We start from the raw sequence: 15,655 nt of genomic DNA on the forward strand, positions 1-15,655 counted from the left end.
TTGCTGCCCCCAACAGCTCGAAACATGGTATTGCAGCATTGCATGCAAAAATGGCAAACCAGCCTTTCCGAATTAAAGGTGAAGTAAGAGATATTTTTTTCTTTAATATACATGTTAAACCTCTCTATGTTCATACAGCAATCGTAAGAAAAAAGTATGCAGTTCATAACACAGGTCTCCCAGTCATTCAGCTTTGCAGTAATTGCCAAATAACATTTTGAGTATCCCGCTCGTTTTAGCCAATCAGGAGACAGAGTGCTATAAAGAGACGGGTCTCTGTGCCCGTGAACGATGTGCACTTTCTGACAAAGACTGCTGTGTGTTCATTTGGTGGTGACGTAGTGACGAGGGAGGGGACTGTTAACTGCAGTCACTGACAGTAAGTTAGCTAAAAGGACCAAATCACTTACTGAACCTTTAAAAAAAAGTGTACTTTTATTCTAGGTGAATATATTTATTTTAGTGGTGGACGATTAGAGTAAAAATAAATCATGCTATCAACAAATTCTATTTTTATACATGTTGCAAAGCTGTTTGACATACAATCCCATAGTACAACTAGGATATATGTAATCATATGGCTCTTTAATATTTTAAAAGATTATGTTTGCACTGAAAATATTTTCTATTTGCCTTAACATTTTACCTTAAAATTATTATAGAATAAGAATTAAATGAATATGTAATAAACTGTTATTCTACAGTACAATGTAGTTGTAAGCAAATGTGTTTGTTACTGAAGCTTCTCCTGTAGACATCCATACGTGGAGGCTGTGACTAAACAGACAATGAATGACATCACAATAATAATAATATAAAGTGTCTTCATAGGAGGTGGTTATTGAGAAAAACTTGAGTAAAAAATCACTTGTTATACAGTTGCTTACAGCTACATTACACTGTTTTAGCAAATGTACTGTTTATTTCCTTCCTATATATCATGGGTTAAGGTTTGACTGCTGTTAACTTATATAAAAAAAAAACAGATAGCAGCAGAAAAATATTGAGAAAGAAAAATAAATATTGCTTATAATATTAATACCACCATTTAACTAGGACACTTCAGAGATGTAGAACAGTCAAAAGACGTCAAGCCTTTTTCCACAAAAGTTTTTATTGAGAACGTTTTTTCAATAAGTTTGTTCTGAAATGCATTCATTTTCATATTCAAAAGACTTTTATATTACACTTAGGACAAATTCAAAGTTATTTAATGCATGACCTATGTACAGAAAGAAAATCATAATTTGTCAGGTGTGGAAAAGCGATCAATGTCAGTTTGCTTAGAGCAGATAATTAAAAACAAATTATCTTAAAGTGGGTAACAAAACGAATGTGTGGTGTGAGTTAATACTGCAGCTCCCTGGGAATGCCATACAATAAGGACCCCTTTTACCCCTTTTTTCCCCTTTTTTTTTTGGTGGGAGGAGCCTGGCGTGTTGAAACATCAGATGACCGTTCACAAAAATCTAAACTAAAACTGAACAATTTCTTTTAACAGTTGGACCCCAATGTGAGTTCCACATCCTCTACTTACAAGAGCCTGTTCAAATTAAAAGCTATAACACAGGGTCACCGATCAGGAACATGACAGTACTTGACTCAGCAATTAAACAGTTAAGCTTCTGGTCCACACCTTTGCATGATTGGCAGATTAACAGGAAAACAAAAAAACAAAGCTTAAAGTTAAAGCATAAACTAAGATAACACCAAGCAGAACATCGAGTGTTTTTAATGCACAGAGCAGGCATGCGACCGTCATCCGTGTCGAGTATGCCTGCATACTGAAGCACTCCATTGTCAGTCTGGGAGAAAAATAGGACCAAACTCCCTCAGGACTTCATCTTGTACACAAAGGAAGCCTTTAAAATGAACCTTTGGGAGCTATGATCTCCAGTCAGTTAGAACAATTCTGATGATGTGCCACTGAAATGTTGTTCTTTGTATTACTTTGGAAAATAGGTGGAAGGGAGCAACAAGCTGTGTAGCCCCCACCCACTTCAAGGTCCCATTTCAGCTGAGATTCCTGAAGATTCCTCAAAACATCCTGAAAGTCGAATGCTGACGACCCCAGGGGCTTTACATGGATGTAAAATAAAATGCAAAGGTTGGTGATCCTAATAAAAGTTGGTGGAAGGTGGAGGGCAGGGGGACACTGGCATTTTTTTTTTTTTTTTTTTTTAGAAGAGCAGCGCCCCCATGCTGCCTACTTCGCTCTGTTCTTTCACAAAGATCTCAAAGTACTGATAGATGATGGTGACGGCTAGCAGGATACCGGTGCCAGAGCCAATGGCTCCGAGGAAGTCGGCCATTACTGATAGACCACCGATACACAGTCCGCCAAAGGCAGCAGCAGTAGGAATGTACCTGGGACACAAACAAAGGGCGATTGAGATGAATATTAATACAAAGAATTTCACTTTACAGCAGAACTTATAAGTAGCAAGAATGGCAGTTATTCAAACACATTGGTCATGATTTTGCAGTGATTAATGGAACAGTTTGGGGTTTTTAGGGAAATACACTTATCACTTTTACTGTCCAGACTTAATTGAGATCAAAATATCACTCAAGTCTGCTCATTATATATGCACGGCCAGAGCTTAGCATATCTATCTACATGATATTTGTGCCTTCATAAAAAGGCACCAAACGTTACTTTGGGTGGAATAAGAAAAGGAAAAGAATATCATAGAAAAATTTAAAAGAAAGAGTTCATTCAATCTGTCTGTAAGAAGAAAAATGGAGATACACTTGAGTATGGAGGTTTACTTTTAGTTCATCATGATTGAGAAAATAATCTCAACTGAAAATGATGGCATCCTAATGACACCTGAGCAGTGACATGTGAAAGTGAGATTATTTATTTACTATTTAAAGTATATAAAGTATTTTATATAATTAAAGTTTTTTTTCAGTAGTCCAATAAACTGTCATGTCCACTGGCCATACTGTGAAAAGCACATACATTACTAACAACATTAAGGATGGCTCAGTTCTGTTTTAGTCTCCTGGTAAACTACGACAGTGAAACAGTCGGACAAGCAGGCACACCCTGAAACTGAAGCAGCTAAATGGAATCCAGCCATAATAAATGTCATTATTTACACCTGTGCTGTACAGAAAAAAAGGCCTGTTGCTATCCAGATTGTGCTTTTTGTAAAAAACTGTGTTTAAAAGAGAGTACATGAAGTCTTGATGTGTAAGGCTGGATTTCTTTACATATCTCACACTATGTCCAAGTGATTTTTACCTGTTGAGCTCGTGCACCATGGAGGTTTCTCTGTGTCCCCTCATCACCATCTGCTGCTCCTTCAGCTGTTTTGCAACCTAGATGAATGGGAGGAACAGAGCTATAAATAAAATGGTCCATTTCAAATACAACCCTTAAAAAAGGTCTCATATTATACACTTTTCTGTCAATATTATATGGTCTTAGAGGTCTCTAATACGTTTTTCTTTAGTTGTTTGCTGGAAAAAACCATTCAGATCATTTATTGTAGTATGCCTCTATACCCTGATTTTCAGCTAATCTCACGATGGCCTATTTTTGAAACCGAGCTGCAGCTCCCCTCGTTTTATATACAATCTATGAGCTCCCCCCGCCCCTGTCCGGAAGCGAAGCCATTGGCGTCTGCCCATAGGTCCATAGCTTGCAGTGCCTGTTACCCTATGCTGTTACCACGGTTAGGTTTACCCATGAGAAGAACCATGTCTAGTGCTAGTAACGCAGGAGCTCAGCTGCACTTTGAACAGTTTGACCTGACCGATCCTTGTCTACATGAAAGACTATGTTCATACAGATGCACTGACAGCCACAAGCTAATGGAAACGGCATGTTCACAATAAAAATGCAGAAAAGATGGAGGCTACTGCGAAGCTACTCGGGGGCTATCGGTTAAAAATAACACTAAAATCAGTGAATAAATTAGCTTCATAGTTAGACTTCTACTCTATTACCTTCCAATGCTTTGTCTTGCTAAAAACGAGGCATTGCCAGACTGCTGTGTGGAATCTAAATAGATTATTATGAGCAAAAGGTCGATGCTTTTCCCGAAGCTAGCGGCTAAAAATATCACTAAAATCAGTGAAAAAATTTGCTTCAAAGTTAGACTTCTACACTATTACCTTCCTATGCTTTGTCTTGCTAAAAACGAGGCATTGCCAGACTGCTGTGGGGAATCTAAATGGGTTATTATGAGCAAAAGTTGGATGCTTGTCCCAAAGCTAATAGCTATACACCAGTCAGACAAAAATACCAATAAAAACATTTATTTTAGTTTCACCGTTTGAAAAAAAGCTCAAGTAGCTTCCTATCCGTTGTGTTATTAAAAACGAGGCATTAATAGACTGCTGTGGTTAAGATAAATTAGTGGATTATGAGCAAAAGCATTCTGTGTTGATGTATGCAACATTCAGCAAGCTTTGCTGTACTCTTGTCGCTTAGTGGGGAAAACAAGATGGAGGTGAAGGAATATTTTTCCAGAGGATCTCGGGGCCGTGGACCAATAAGAAATAGGGGGGTGGGGTTATCATAGACTACTGCACGGTGGAAGTTTCTGGTTACTAATGTGGGGGGAGGTGGCTTTTCCCGTTTTTTGACGTCAAACGGGGAGATTTCTGACTGGAGTATATTGGGTGGAGGGTTTCAGAAAGGGGGAGAGTGAGAAAAGGAGAGAGTTTTCTTTTTTTTGATACTTTGGCAGTCTCTAGGCACACCGTGGACCCATGGATATGTTAAAAAACATTGAAAAAGTGCATTCTGCATAATATGGGAGCTTTAACACTACATGGTTTAAAACTGGATTAAAAAAAACTTACATCTTTAGCAGAGGAGCCTGAGACTTCAATCCAGGTTTTAGAGAAAAAGGCACATGACCCGAGCATGAAGCAAATGTAAATGGCTGCGTGGACTGGGTCATCCAGGACAGAGCCAAACGACTCAGGGGGAGAGAAATAGTAACAGAGTCCACCTACGGGGTAGGCACGGGCTGGACCACTGGTCGTTGAGTCCTTTAAAACATGAGAAAAGAAGACATGCTTGAATGAGAGGGAATGTCTTTTAACAGTGGGGTTAACAAAAACAAAACAAATTGTCAGTCATTTCTGGAGTCTTAGAATAAAGCTTAAGAAAATGAAGGGGAGAGACAGGTGTTATTTAGTGTATACTTACAGACCAGGTACCGAGCAGATTAACCAGGAAGTTGCCACTGAAGCGTGTGGAGAGCATCTGGGAGATGACGTACAAGTTGGAGACCAAGGCGGACTGCAGGATGATGGGAATGTTGGAGGTGTAGAAGAGCTTGATGGGGTAGGTGTTGTATTGGCCACGATAGCGAGCGGACTTGATGGGCAGATCGACCCTGAATCCCTGTGAGAAAGAGGTGAACATGCAGCACATCGGTGAGTAAATGTAACCCTTTACATTTGCTCATTTTATCTTTGTCCATTAACTATTTAGCTTTCGCAAAAAACGTTGAGAAAATCAGCTCACCTGAAAGTATATCACTACAGCGAAGACAAAGACTGTGGCGATGAGGTTCAAGAGGTTGGGCAGGTTCTGTCTGTAGAAGGCCTCTCTCAGCGCACGCACTTTGTCCGTGCGAGTGGCTATCAGGTGGAAGAGAGCAATGATTGCTCCCTCAAACTCCGTACCTAGAAAAGCCAAGAAAGTCACAAGGATGAGGCGCAGCTCTGTGGGGTAGCAGATGAACAATAGGATGGTATTAATGAGAAAACCCTTCTTACCTCTTCCAGTGTTCACAGTGGTGGGGCTGAATGCCTTCCAGACGATGGTCTCACAGATGTTGGTCGCAATGAACAGTGAGATCCCCGAGCCAAGACCGTAGCCCTTCTGGAGCAACTCATCCAGCAGCAGCACAATCATTCCAGCCACAAACAGCTGCAACAGAAAACACAACAGATGCTATCAGCTGAAAACATCCAAACAAACCTGTTGGGTGTATCATTCTACTTTTTTCATAGATAATTCCCATTAATATGAAGTTGTTTCATGTCATTTTTATGATACATATGATTAATATTGAGTTTCGACAGTAATCTCTGTACCCCGTGCCTTTTTTTCCCTCTACATTTGCGCTTGTGGGAAGTTTTATTTTGAAAAGAGACACACCAGGAAATGGTGAAACTACAGCTAAAGCTGCTGGTATGAAGTCAATATGACTGTCAACAGAGTATTTCTGTATCAGTTAAAGCGGAGAGGTGAAGTGGTGTGGCTGCTGTGGTCTGTAAACACAGTCGCCGGGGGAAAAACAAGAGACAGACGCAAAATTTCTGTTCTCACCTGAATGATAATGAGCAGACAGATTCCGGCACCCATCTCTGAGGGATCTCCATACATGCCGGTCATCACATATACGATGGCCTGGCCAATGGTTATGATCATTCCAAACACTGAAAAACATTGACAAAAGGTTAGGACAGATCTGTGTACACATCGATACATTTTTACCATATGTGATATATATGAGATTTCTTACATTTCTGGGCTCCATTGAAGAGCGCCCTGTCCTTGGGTGTGTCTCCAACCTCAATGATCTTAGCTCCGGCGAGCAGCTGCATGATCAGGCCTGAGGTGACGATGGGCGAGATACCCAGCTCCATCAGGGTACCTGGAGGGAGATATCACAGTTATGAAATACCAGCAGGAGGGGACATGGGCATTGAAACGTATATCTAAATATGAGATAGCGAGACACATACCTCTGTTTGAGGCCAGAATGACTCTCATCCAGTAGAATGGATCTGCGGAGTCCGAGGACATGATGCCAAAGAGGGGGATCTGGAGGGAAATAGTTTTCACAGAGTAAGAGAATAGACCTTTTCAGTTATGCACAAGGTTTATTCTAGATGAACCTGAACGTGTTTTCCTAAATGAAGTCTCTCTACCCAAAATGTAATCAAATTATTAGTGTTAATAAAACCATATCAGTGCAACACTATGTTCAAATCTAAAGGATTCCAGTTTGGGCAGTTTGTTTGTCAGAACATTAATCAATGTTTTTAGGTTTAATAAGCAGCAAGGTCTTATTTCATTTCATATAAATCTAAATGTTTGCAGGATGATAGGACGTAAAATGCAAACGTAAGATATAACTTTGCACTCTGATTTTTTTATACATATTTCTAAACAAAATAATCAAAATCAATTAATAGATGGGTAAATAATTATTATCTCAACTTCAAAGCGAAAAAAAAACTGCATTAAAAGGTTATATATATACAGTAGTCTTGTAAGTGCAAAATATTTATTATAAAGTTATTTCACATCCAAAAAGCCTTATTAACACACAACTTTGTTGGAAGGTCATTAAGGAATTTTATCTGACAAAGATTTGAGGACCAGATTGTCATTAAGTAGAGATTGTAGTGTACACAATTGTTGTTGGACATAGAAATCATATGGATTTGCACTGGTATTCAGAGCAGTTTCCACCTATTATGTGAAATAAATGAAATACATTACTTAATAGTGACACTTACCTGACAACACACCAGGAAGATGAACAGAGTGATGGCAGTCCATAATACCTTCTCTCTGAACTGGATCTGTTGGACAATCACATATTAAAGATGTGATGAACAATAAGTGAAGCGACGCCGTTGTGGTATGTTATCCGTTATAACCAAGTGCACATTTACAAATAAAACGAGCGTAATACACACCTTTCTCTCAGGCTTTTGGATCTCTGGCAGCACTGCACAGAATGGCTTAATCACCTCCAAGAATTTGACTGGAAAAAAGCAAAAAAACGAGTGTTTTTATTCTGAGTTAACTTGAAATAAAAGCTGGTCATCAGTGGGACGTGGCAGTGAATGGTGGGCGGTCTCCACGTAGTTTTGAGCTTACTATCACGTTATCTGTCAAATAAGGATTGTTCAAATCACGTATTTTCATATGTATTTTGTTAAACCGCTACATTGTCAGTCATCACTCGTTTCTTGTTAACATTAGGAGGAGGATTTAAGAAGAGCAAGCTCAGGATAACGCCGGTTATGTTAAGCGTCGTCATCACTAGACTGTCAATGGCTTTGAATGAGTGGCTAACCAGTTAGCATACTAAAACGTTTTCCTGCCAACAAGGCACCAACGTGGAGCTCCTAAAAGCTCATTACGAGCAAGTAACACAACTAACAGAAACACTGCTTACCTGTTCAACTAAAACAACTAAAAACGTATCACCATAAAAGGCTCACAATATAGTACGGAAGCTTCTGCTAGCAACGTTAGCTAGCCTGCTATCAATGCCAGCGCTAAAACCGCGAGCTAACTCACTTAAGTGGTCTTAAACAGATCAAACAGCCCTAAGGCTCTCGCTAAACGCGCCCTAGATATATCTCTCGTACCGCTCGTGTGTAACAAAAGTCATACTCACTGCCCATGATGTCCCAACTGTGCTCCTATGTGCACCTTTGCTGTGTGAATCTCTTCGGAGTCAACCTCAGCACTGACACTACCGAGACGCCGGGAGGAGAAACCTGGGAGAAACTGTGTAGAGACACGTCACCACTACACTGACACGAGCACGAGCGATTTAAAGAGACACACCCTCACTCTCTCTTAAGGCTGAGTATACCTAACATCACGTGTCATTGAACACAATGTCCACATCAGTTTACATTCAATTTGACAACTACCGATTTCTCATCCTTTAAACATGAATCTTTATTTTCTGCAAAGTGCAAATTCAAAACTAGAAAATACATTTTCTATGCTACAGAGATAACCAACCCTTAGGCCTATGCATCTCCCCTTTCTTCTTTTAATTAGGCTATTAAATAGTCTATGTGCTATTTGTACACATATTTCTTATTGAGTATAACCATATGTATGATATTCATACTATAATTTCTATTTCATGTCATCATCTTTTCATTGTTTTTTTGTTTGTTAAGATGTTGGCTTCAGTGAAGTGAGAAAAAAACAAGAACCCGACAGTTTTACATAATGAAAGATAACATGGCTAAAGATAAGGCAAGGGAAGTTTATTTATATAGCACAATTCAGATACAAGGCAATTCAAAGTGCTCAAGGGCACAAAATGAACACAAACACATATAGCCTATACAGGCAGACAAATTGCCATTGCAAATAAAATAAAATAAAAAGTCACATGTTAAAAGGGAAACAGAAAAGTCTTCAGATTTGACTTTAAAGAGCTGAGAGTTGCAGCAGACCTCAAGCCCTCTTGGAGTTTGTTCCAGATATTTGGTGCATAAAAACTAAAAGCTGCCTCTCCTTGTTTAGTCCTAACTCTGGGGAAAGAGAGCAGACCTGTCCCAGACGACCTGAGAGCTCTGGACGGTTCATAACGTTTCAGCAGGTCAGAAATGTATTTTTGCTCTAAACCATTTGGGGCTTTATAAAGCAACATTACAACTTTAACCCTTTAACTCCCTGCTCAACCGTTTGGTAGAGCACATTTTGAGTCACTATATTTTATTGAGGGGGGTGCTCAATTTAACTAAACCTGATTGGGCCATCTCTACCATTCGGCTAATGTATGTTATCCTAAAAAAAAACACTAGATGTCACTGTGTCTTTAAATGGTATGCCTCTTTGGTCCCCTAAGGGCCCACTCACACTAGTGCCGTTGGCCTGTTCCGTGCTGCAGGAAGATTCAGCACGATTCCCCTCCTCCTCACTCCCCCCGCAGGCCCGTGCTCACACTGCTTGTGGCCTGGGCACGATTGCACCTGGCCAACGTCTATCGAATATTTTCATCCGGCCAAATTTGCATCATATATTCCACTTCCATATTAGAGCAACGAGAATCCTTAAGCTATTGTTTTTTTAAAAATGTAGCCTTGACGTAATAGGTCGTGGTGGACAGTCTCATATTTGTGCAGCACGCTGTTTATTATTAATATAACGGCCCGTCATCAGACCATACGTACCGGATGGTTTTATACACATCGATCGCTCCATCAAATCCAAGTCAGAACTTTTTGTATGGGCAGAGATTGTTTTTTTAAGTGTCTTTATAAAGTTTCTTGTTAAACCTTAGTGTAGGCTACTGTTTCCTTATCACCGGGCCGCGGAGTCCCGTTGTGTGTTGTTTTGTGTTCGTCTCCACCGCCATGCGTAAAGGCAGTATTATGACAGCTGACGGGAGGAAAAAGAAAAAAATCATCTGACGAACGTGAGTAAACACAAAAACCTTTTTGCTTTGCTTTCTGCGCTCACCTATTTAGCTATCTCCCTCTTTTATTAGCCCACACCTAGGCCTACACACACGTTAATTATCACACATTTTATGTAGCCTAGCTACAAGTCCAAGTGGTGGGCAATTCTGGTGCCGACTAGTAAGGCAGCGGGCGTTAAAGGACTATATGCATCCTTAATAAATTCACGTCAGGAACTCCGCCTGTGCGCTTGCTTGTGCGCGTGTCATCTCATTAGCATCTGTACTTTGGCCACGGCACACCTCTCCCAGGTGTGCCGTGGCCAAGGGGCTGTTCCGTGCTGGAATACGGATGGCGTGGTCACACTAGCCAAACGTTCTAGACTTTAGTATGCTAATGAGCTTTGGCACGGGGCCGCGGCCCTAGTGTGAGTGGCCCCTTAAACCTGAAAATCGTAAACAGGAAAATCACTCCAAACATGTTGACAGTTTTTGGGTGAAATTTTTAAAGGTAAGTATATTTTTTCAACAAGTCATATTGTCCAACGCCCTAATGAACAGAATTATGTAAATTGATACCACAAAAAAGACTTAAATAAACGTGTAATCATTTTTTGAAAACTATACCTCAACCAAACGGTTGATTTAGCACTTTATGGTTAATGTAGCAAAGTGCATCTAATGCCATTATAATTTAATATGTGCAATACAAATCAATACTTCTGATCATTCATTGCTGTAAATATGAAACATGTAATGCTATTTCATCATAAATATGCTAAAATAAATTCTTATTTACGTCGTTTTTGTCACTTTCTGCGATTTTTTCAAAATTCAGCCATTTATACGTTGCCCATCCACTTATCCAGGGTTGGGTCGGGTCGGTGGGCCAACGGCTCCATCGGACCTCAAATTTCCCTTTCCTTAGCCACATTAACCAGTTCTAACTGGGGGACCCTGAGGTGTTCAGAGGCAAGCTTAGAGATGTAATCTCGCAATCTAGTCCTGGGTCTTGGTCGTGCCTGGAACATCTCCCTATAGGCGCCCAGGGGGCATCCTTACCAGATGCCCCAACCATCTCAACTAGTACTTTCTTTGCAAAAGGAGCAGCATCTCTACTCCAAATCTCTCAGGGTGACTGAGCTTTTCCCCCTATCTCTAAGGGAGCAACCAGCCACACTCCTGAAGAAACCCATTTTGGGCACTCGTATCTCGTTCTTTCGGTCATTACCCAGCCTTTATGACCATAGGTGAGAGTAGGAATGAAGATCGATCGGTAGATCAAGAGCTTTGCCTTCTGACTCAGCTCTCTTTTCGTCACAACGTTGCGGTAAAGCGAGTGCAAAACCGCCCCTCTGCTCCGATTCTCTGGCCATCTCACTCCCATTGTTCCCTCACTCGCAAACAAGACCCAAAAGTAGGCTACTTGAACTCCTTCACTATGGGGTAAGGACTCATTCCATATCTGGAGTTGAACCATCAGGTTCCTGCTGAGCATCATGGCCTCAGATTTTGAGGTGCTGATCCTCATGCCAACCGCTTCACACTCGGCTGCGAACCGATCCAGTGAGAGCTGAAGGTCAAAGACCGATGATGCCATCATTACCACATCATCTGCAAACAGCAGAGATGAGATCCTCAGTCCACTGAACTGCAACCCCTCCCCACCATGACTACGCCTTGATATCCTGTCCAAGAATATAACAAACATGATGTTTTCCGATTGAATTTGGTAAATATCTTAAATTAATATGTGGAAATCGTAACTACATATGTGGAAATCATAACTATCAAACATAATCCGATTTCAACCAAATGACTAATGTTGATAAGACATAAGTCATTGATGCAATTTTTTCCTGTGTTATGCAATGTTTTTTTTAAGTATTAGAATAAGTCAGGAATTCAAGAACCTCTGGGCCTTGTTTGCAAGTGAGCAGGCAATGGAACATGAGACTGCCTGGAAAATCGGAGTAGCCGTGGCACTATGGCAGTCGCTATACTGCAGTATTTTGACGACAAGACAGCTAGCATACAATCAAAAGTGAATTCAAGTTGAGTATATTGGGCTGTTACACCTCAACACAGATGAGGTCACGATGAAAGTTGGAAATGCAAAGTTTTCTTGCTCGATTCAACATTTTCGTCTGTTGAAATAAAAAACAGCAATTTTTTGTGGCATACTACAAGAAAAAAACTTGATCCAATACCCACAAAACATATTTTGTTGTTTATTTCATTATACATTGGCGTTATATTTAACTTTTCTACTGTTTTTGGTATTTTTAGGAATTTTGGTACTTTAACCATGAATCGCCATCTCAACCGTTTGTTAGAGGTTAATATTTAAAAAACTATGGGGTCCAAGCAAAAAAAAAAATATCTGATTGTGTTTATTATTTACCCAAGGGGAAACAAAATGCCAAAAAAACATTTTTTCATTGCTTTTTTCTTGGTTCGGGAGTTAAAGGGTTAAAATCAATTATTTGATTGACAGGAAGCCAGATTAAAGATCTCAGAATAGGGGTGATGTGATCCACTTTTTTGGTCCTAGTGAGGACTCGAGCTGCAGCATTCTGAATTAGCTGTCTGATTGATTTTTTAGGAAGGCAGGCCTGCAAAGACACTGTTACAGTAGTCAAGTCTGCTAAAAATGAATGCATGGACACGTTTTTCTAAATCCTGCTCATACATAAGCCCTTTCATTCTTCATATGTTTTAAGGTGGTAGTAGGCTGACTGAGTAAATAAAATTAAATGTGTTTTTGGAAATTCAGGTCTGAGTAGCTGTATGATTACACCAAGGTGTCTGGCTTGGTGTGTGGTTTCTAACATAACGGCTTTAAACTGGGCACTGACTTTTAATTTGTCCTCTTTGGCATTAAAGACAATTACTTCGGACATCAATTACAAGATAGTTGTATCTTTGTATTACAAGACAAAATGGAAAGTTTCTGAATGATGAAAATAATCACAGGCAGGCTTCTTTTTTTAAATGAATATTATTAATTATAATTATTATTTATCTCTTTGTGTTTGAAGCATCTACTTTTGCATTGAGTCACAGTGTTGTATAGTGTTGGAATGCAATTAGAGTGAATGTACTGAAAGTGCCTCAAATACTCTCCATATATGCTACAATTTGAGTTGGTATTCATTATCTGCTACTTTGTATTACATCTTAGAGGCAAATAATGCACATTTTAAATTTATTGAGTATAGTCTTCTTTATCTTGAGTTTATTTTGCTGTTTATTTTACTGACTTTTACTTAATTCAACTTTAAATGGAGGAACTAAAAGTTTTACACAACTTTTGCTTTTGAGAAGGACATGCCACTGCTGAATTATGGATAAGGAGAAAGGAACAAATAGCTGCCAAAGTTATTTAAAATTTCCCTGAGTAATCATCATCATTCTAGGAGGTTACACTTTTGCCTTTATCCACCAGAGAGCAGCAATGACCTGAAAATGTATCCAGAGCAGGAATTGCAGACTGGTGAAGACAGTTTCAGACAGAGCCTCTCAAGACAGTCTGCCTGTCAACAAAGGCAGAGCTGCACATGCACAAAGGGGTTCGAAAAAAGAACACAAGCTCTTCATAATGTCTATGTACGCCATGAAATGGAATGATCTTGGTAGGCTAAATGCAGCTCAATAAAACTGGCACCAACAACCAAAAAGCACCGCAGACAGCAGTATGGTAAGCACATGGCAAAACGGTTGACTAAGAATACTGATAGAACATTTTTCATGGTATTTGATTTCGAGGTCCAATTTTCCTAATATTATTGAGTTGACGGTTTAAATTAATATATGGCGTTATTTGTGGTCTGAATGAGGCAAACCACAGTTGTATCACCACAAATGATGTATCCAGTGCTTGAAGTTTCTTTCTTTCTTTCTTTCTTTCTTTCTTTCTTTCTTTCTTTCTTTCTTTCTTTCTTTCTTTCTTTCTTTCTTTCTTTCTTTCTTTCTTTCTTTCTTTCTTTCTTGCAGGATGCATGACATGATGACAGGGAATCATTCAACAGGGTGTTGTAAAAAGACGGTGATGCATCACATAGTTAAAATGTGAGGACGGCACACACACACACACACACAGCGCTGCAGAGAAAGAGTCCAGTCTTTCGGAGAACTCCCTGATAACAGAGTGTCCATAGAGTGTGTGTGGCACGAGGGAACAGATAACCCAGAGGCTGCTCCAGCAGAATTTAGCCTTATCTAAGGTTTTGTCTATTGACAGGCAGGCTAGTTCACATAGGACAAAGGCGTTTCATATCCTGAAGACATGAAGTTCTCTGTTTTCTTAGGATGTCAACTCCAGAAACAGACATGTATTGCAAAGAGAGACAGCCCCAGGGCACACAGATGGTAAATACAGCACAACAAACATACAGTGAAAATATTGAATCGGCAATATGAGCAGGTCTCATGAGTCATGACAGACTCAAAGATTCTTAGAATGTAGTTGATGTAAATGTAAAGATACTGCCAGTAGGTATACGCTTAGCTTTACATTATAATGACTGGGAACACAGGGAAATGATAAAACTGATTCTGTCCAATGGTTACAAAATCCAACCACCAATCCCGTCTAAAGTCATATCTTGTTTGTTTAATCTGTACAACAACGGAAATGTAAGAAACATTTCAGTGTTCTGTCAACCAGCTAACACCCTTGATCCAGACTAGGTCTCCAACCTGCACATAATCCCTCTCTGTCTCCATAAGTGACTTATTAAACAACTCTATTTTTAATTCATTTGGTGTGTTTTTGAATAGTCTTGTTTGTGTTTGTCCTTCTTCAATTACTGCACATCAATGAGTGTGCGAAGGAGATTATCTCACTGGCAGATTGCTAGGACAGGGGAATCTGAAGCAGGGAGGTGAAAGCAGATGTCAGGGCCTTAGGAAAGGCCACACTCTGGTGTTGACAATGACAAGATAATACTATACCTCCATGGGGATGGGGGGAACAGTGGATCGACAACACAAGAAAATGGATGGCAGTATAGACGCACAAGATCACCATGAGACAGAGCAGGGTAAGTCTCTTGATGCTAAGGTGTCCTATCTTCTGCCTAGCTTCTCTTTTTTTCTATCAGCTCTGACAAACTCTGGAAAAAAAACATTGTTCAGACCTTTATGTCTCTATATCTGCAGGTCCCTCTCAGTTCCCTTGCTTTTATATATTTTTTAATATTCAACGATAGCTCATTGTTAACCAGGACTTCAGTATGATGTCAAGTCAAAGTCAAAGTCTTTTACTGTCAGTTCTGATATATGCAAGACATACATCAGAATCAAAATGGCGTTTATCTCTGACCCACAGTGCAGTAGGAACGATAAAATAAAATAAATACAGAGTTAAATAAGATAAACAAGATAAACATAAACAATTTTTCCATAAGATAAATTCGAAATACTGAGTAGTGCAAAGGACTTTCTGTGCAATATAAAACAGTATATATTTAAAATAGAATAGAAAGTAAAATGTGCAATATGCAATC

The 15,655-nt window shown here is 39.6% G+C and overlaps 1 protein-coding gene across 1 annotated transcript; it reads right to left on the bottom strand.

The window, feature by feature from the left end:
* Positions 1-1,094: 1,094 nt before the first annotated feature.
* On the bottom strand, positions 1,095-8,524 carry sec61a1a (SEC61 translocon subunit alpha 1a). The gene is made up of 12 exons (XM_080026322.1): positions 8,397-8,524; positions 7,687-7,754; positions 7,504-7,569; positions 6,724-6,802; positions 6,501-6,632; positions 6,305-6,414; positions 5,749-5,902; positions 5,495-5,655; positions 5,174-5,371; positions 4,822-5,013; positions 3,254-3,330; positions 1,095-2,367 (listed from the first exon to the last, which is right to left on the bottom strand). The coding sequence occupies exons 1-12, from the start codon at positions 8,401-8,403 to the stop codon at positions 2,181-2,183; spliced, it is 1,431 nt and encodes a 476-aa protein (XP_079882448.1). The 5' UTR covers positions 8,404-8,524; the 3' UTR covers positions 1,095-2,180.
* Positions 8,525-15,655: the final 7,131 nt, after the last annotated feature.

This window comes from Ammodytes marinus, assembly GCF_949987685.1.
Source record: "Ammodytes marinus genome assembly, chromosome: 4".
In the NCBI taxonomy this organism is placed as follows: domain Eukaryota; kingdom Metazoa; phylum Chordata; class Actinopteri; order Uranoscopiformes; family Ammodytidae; genus Ammodytes; species Ammodytes marinus.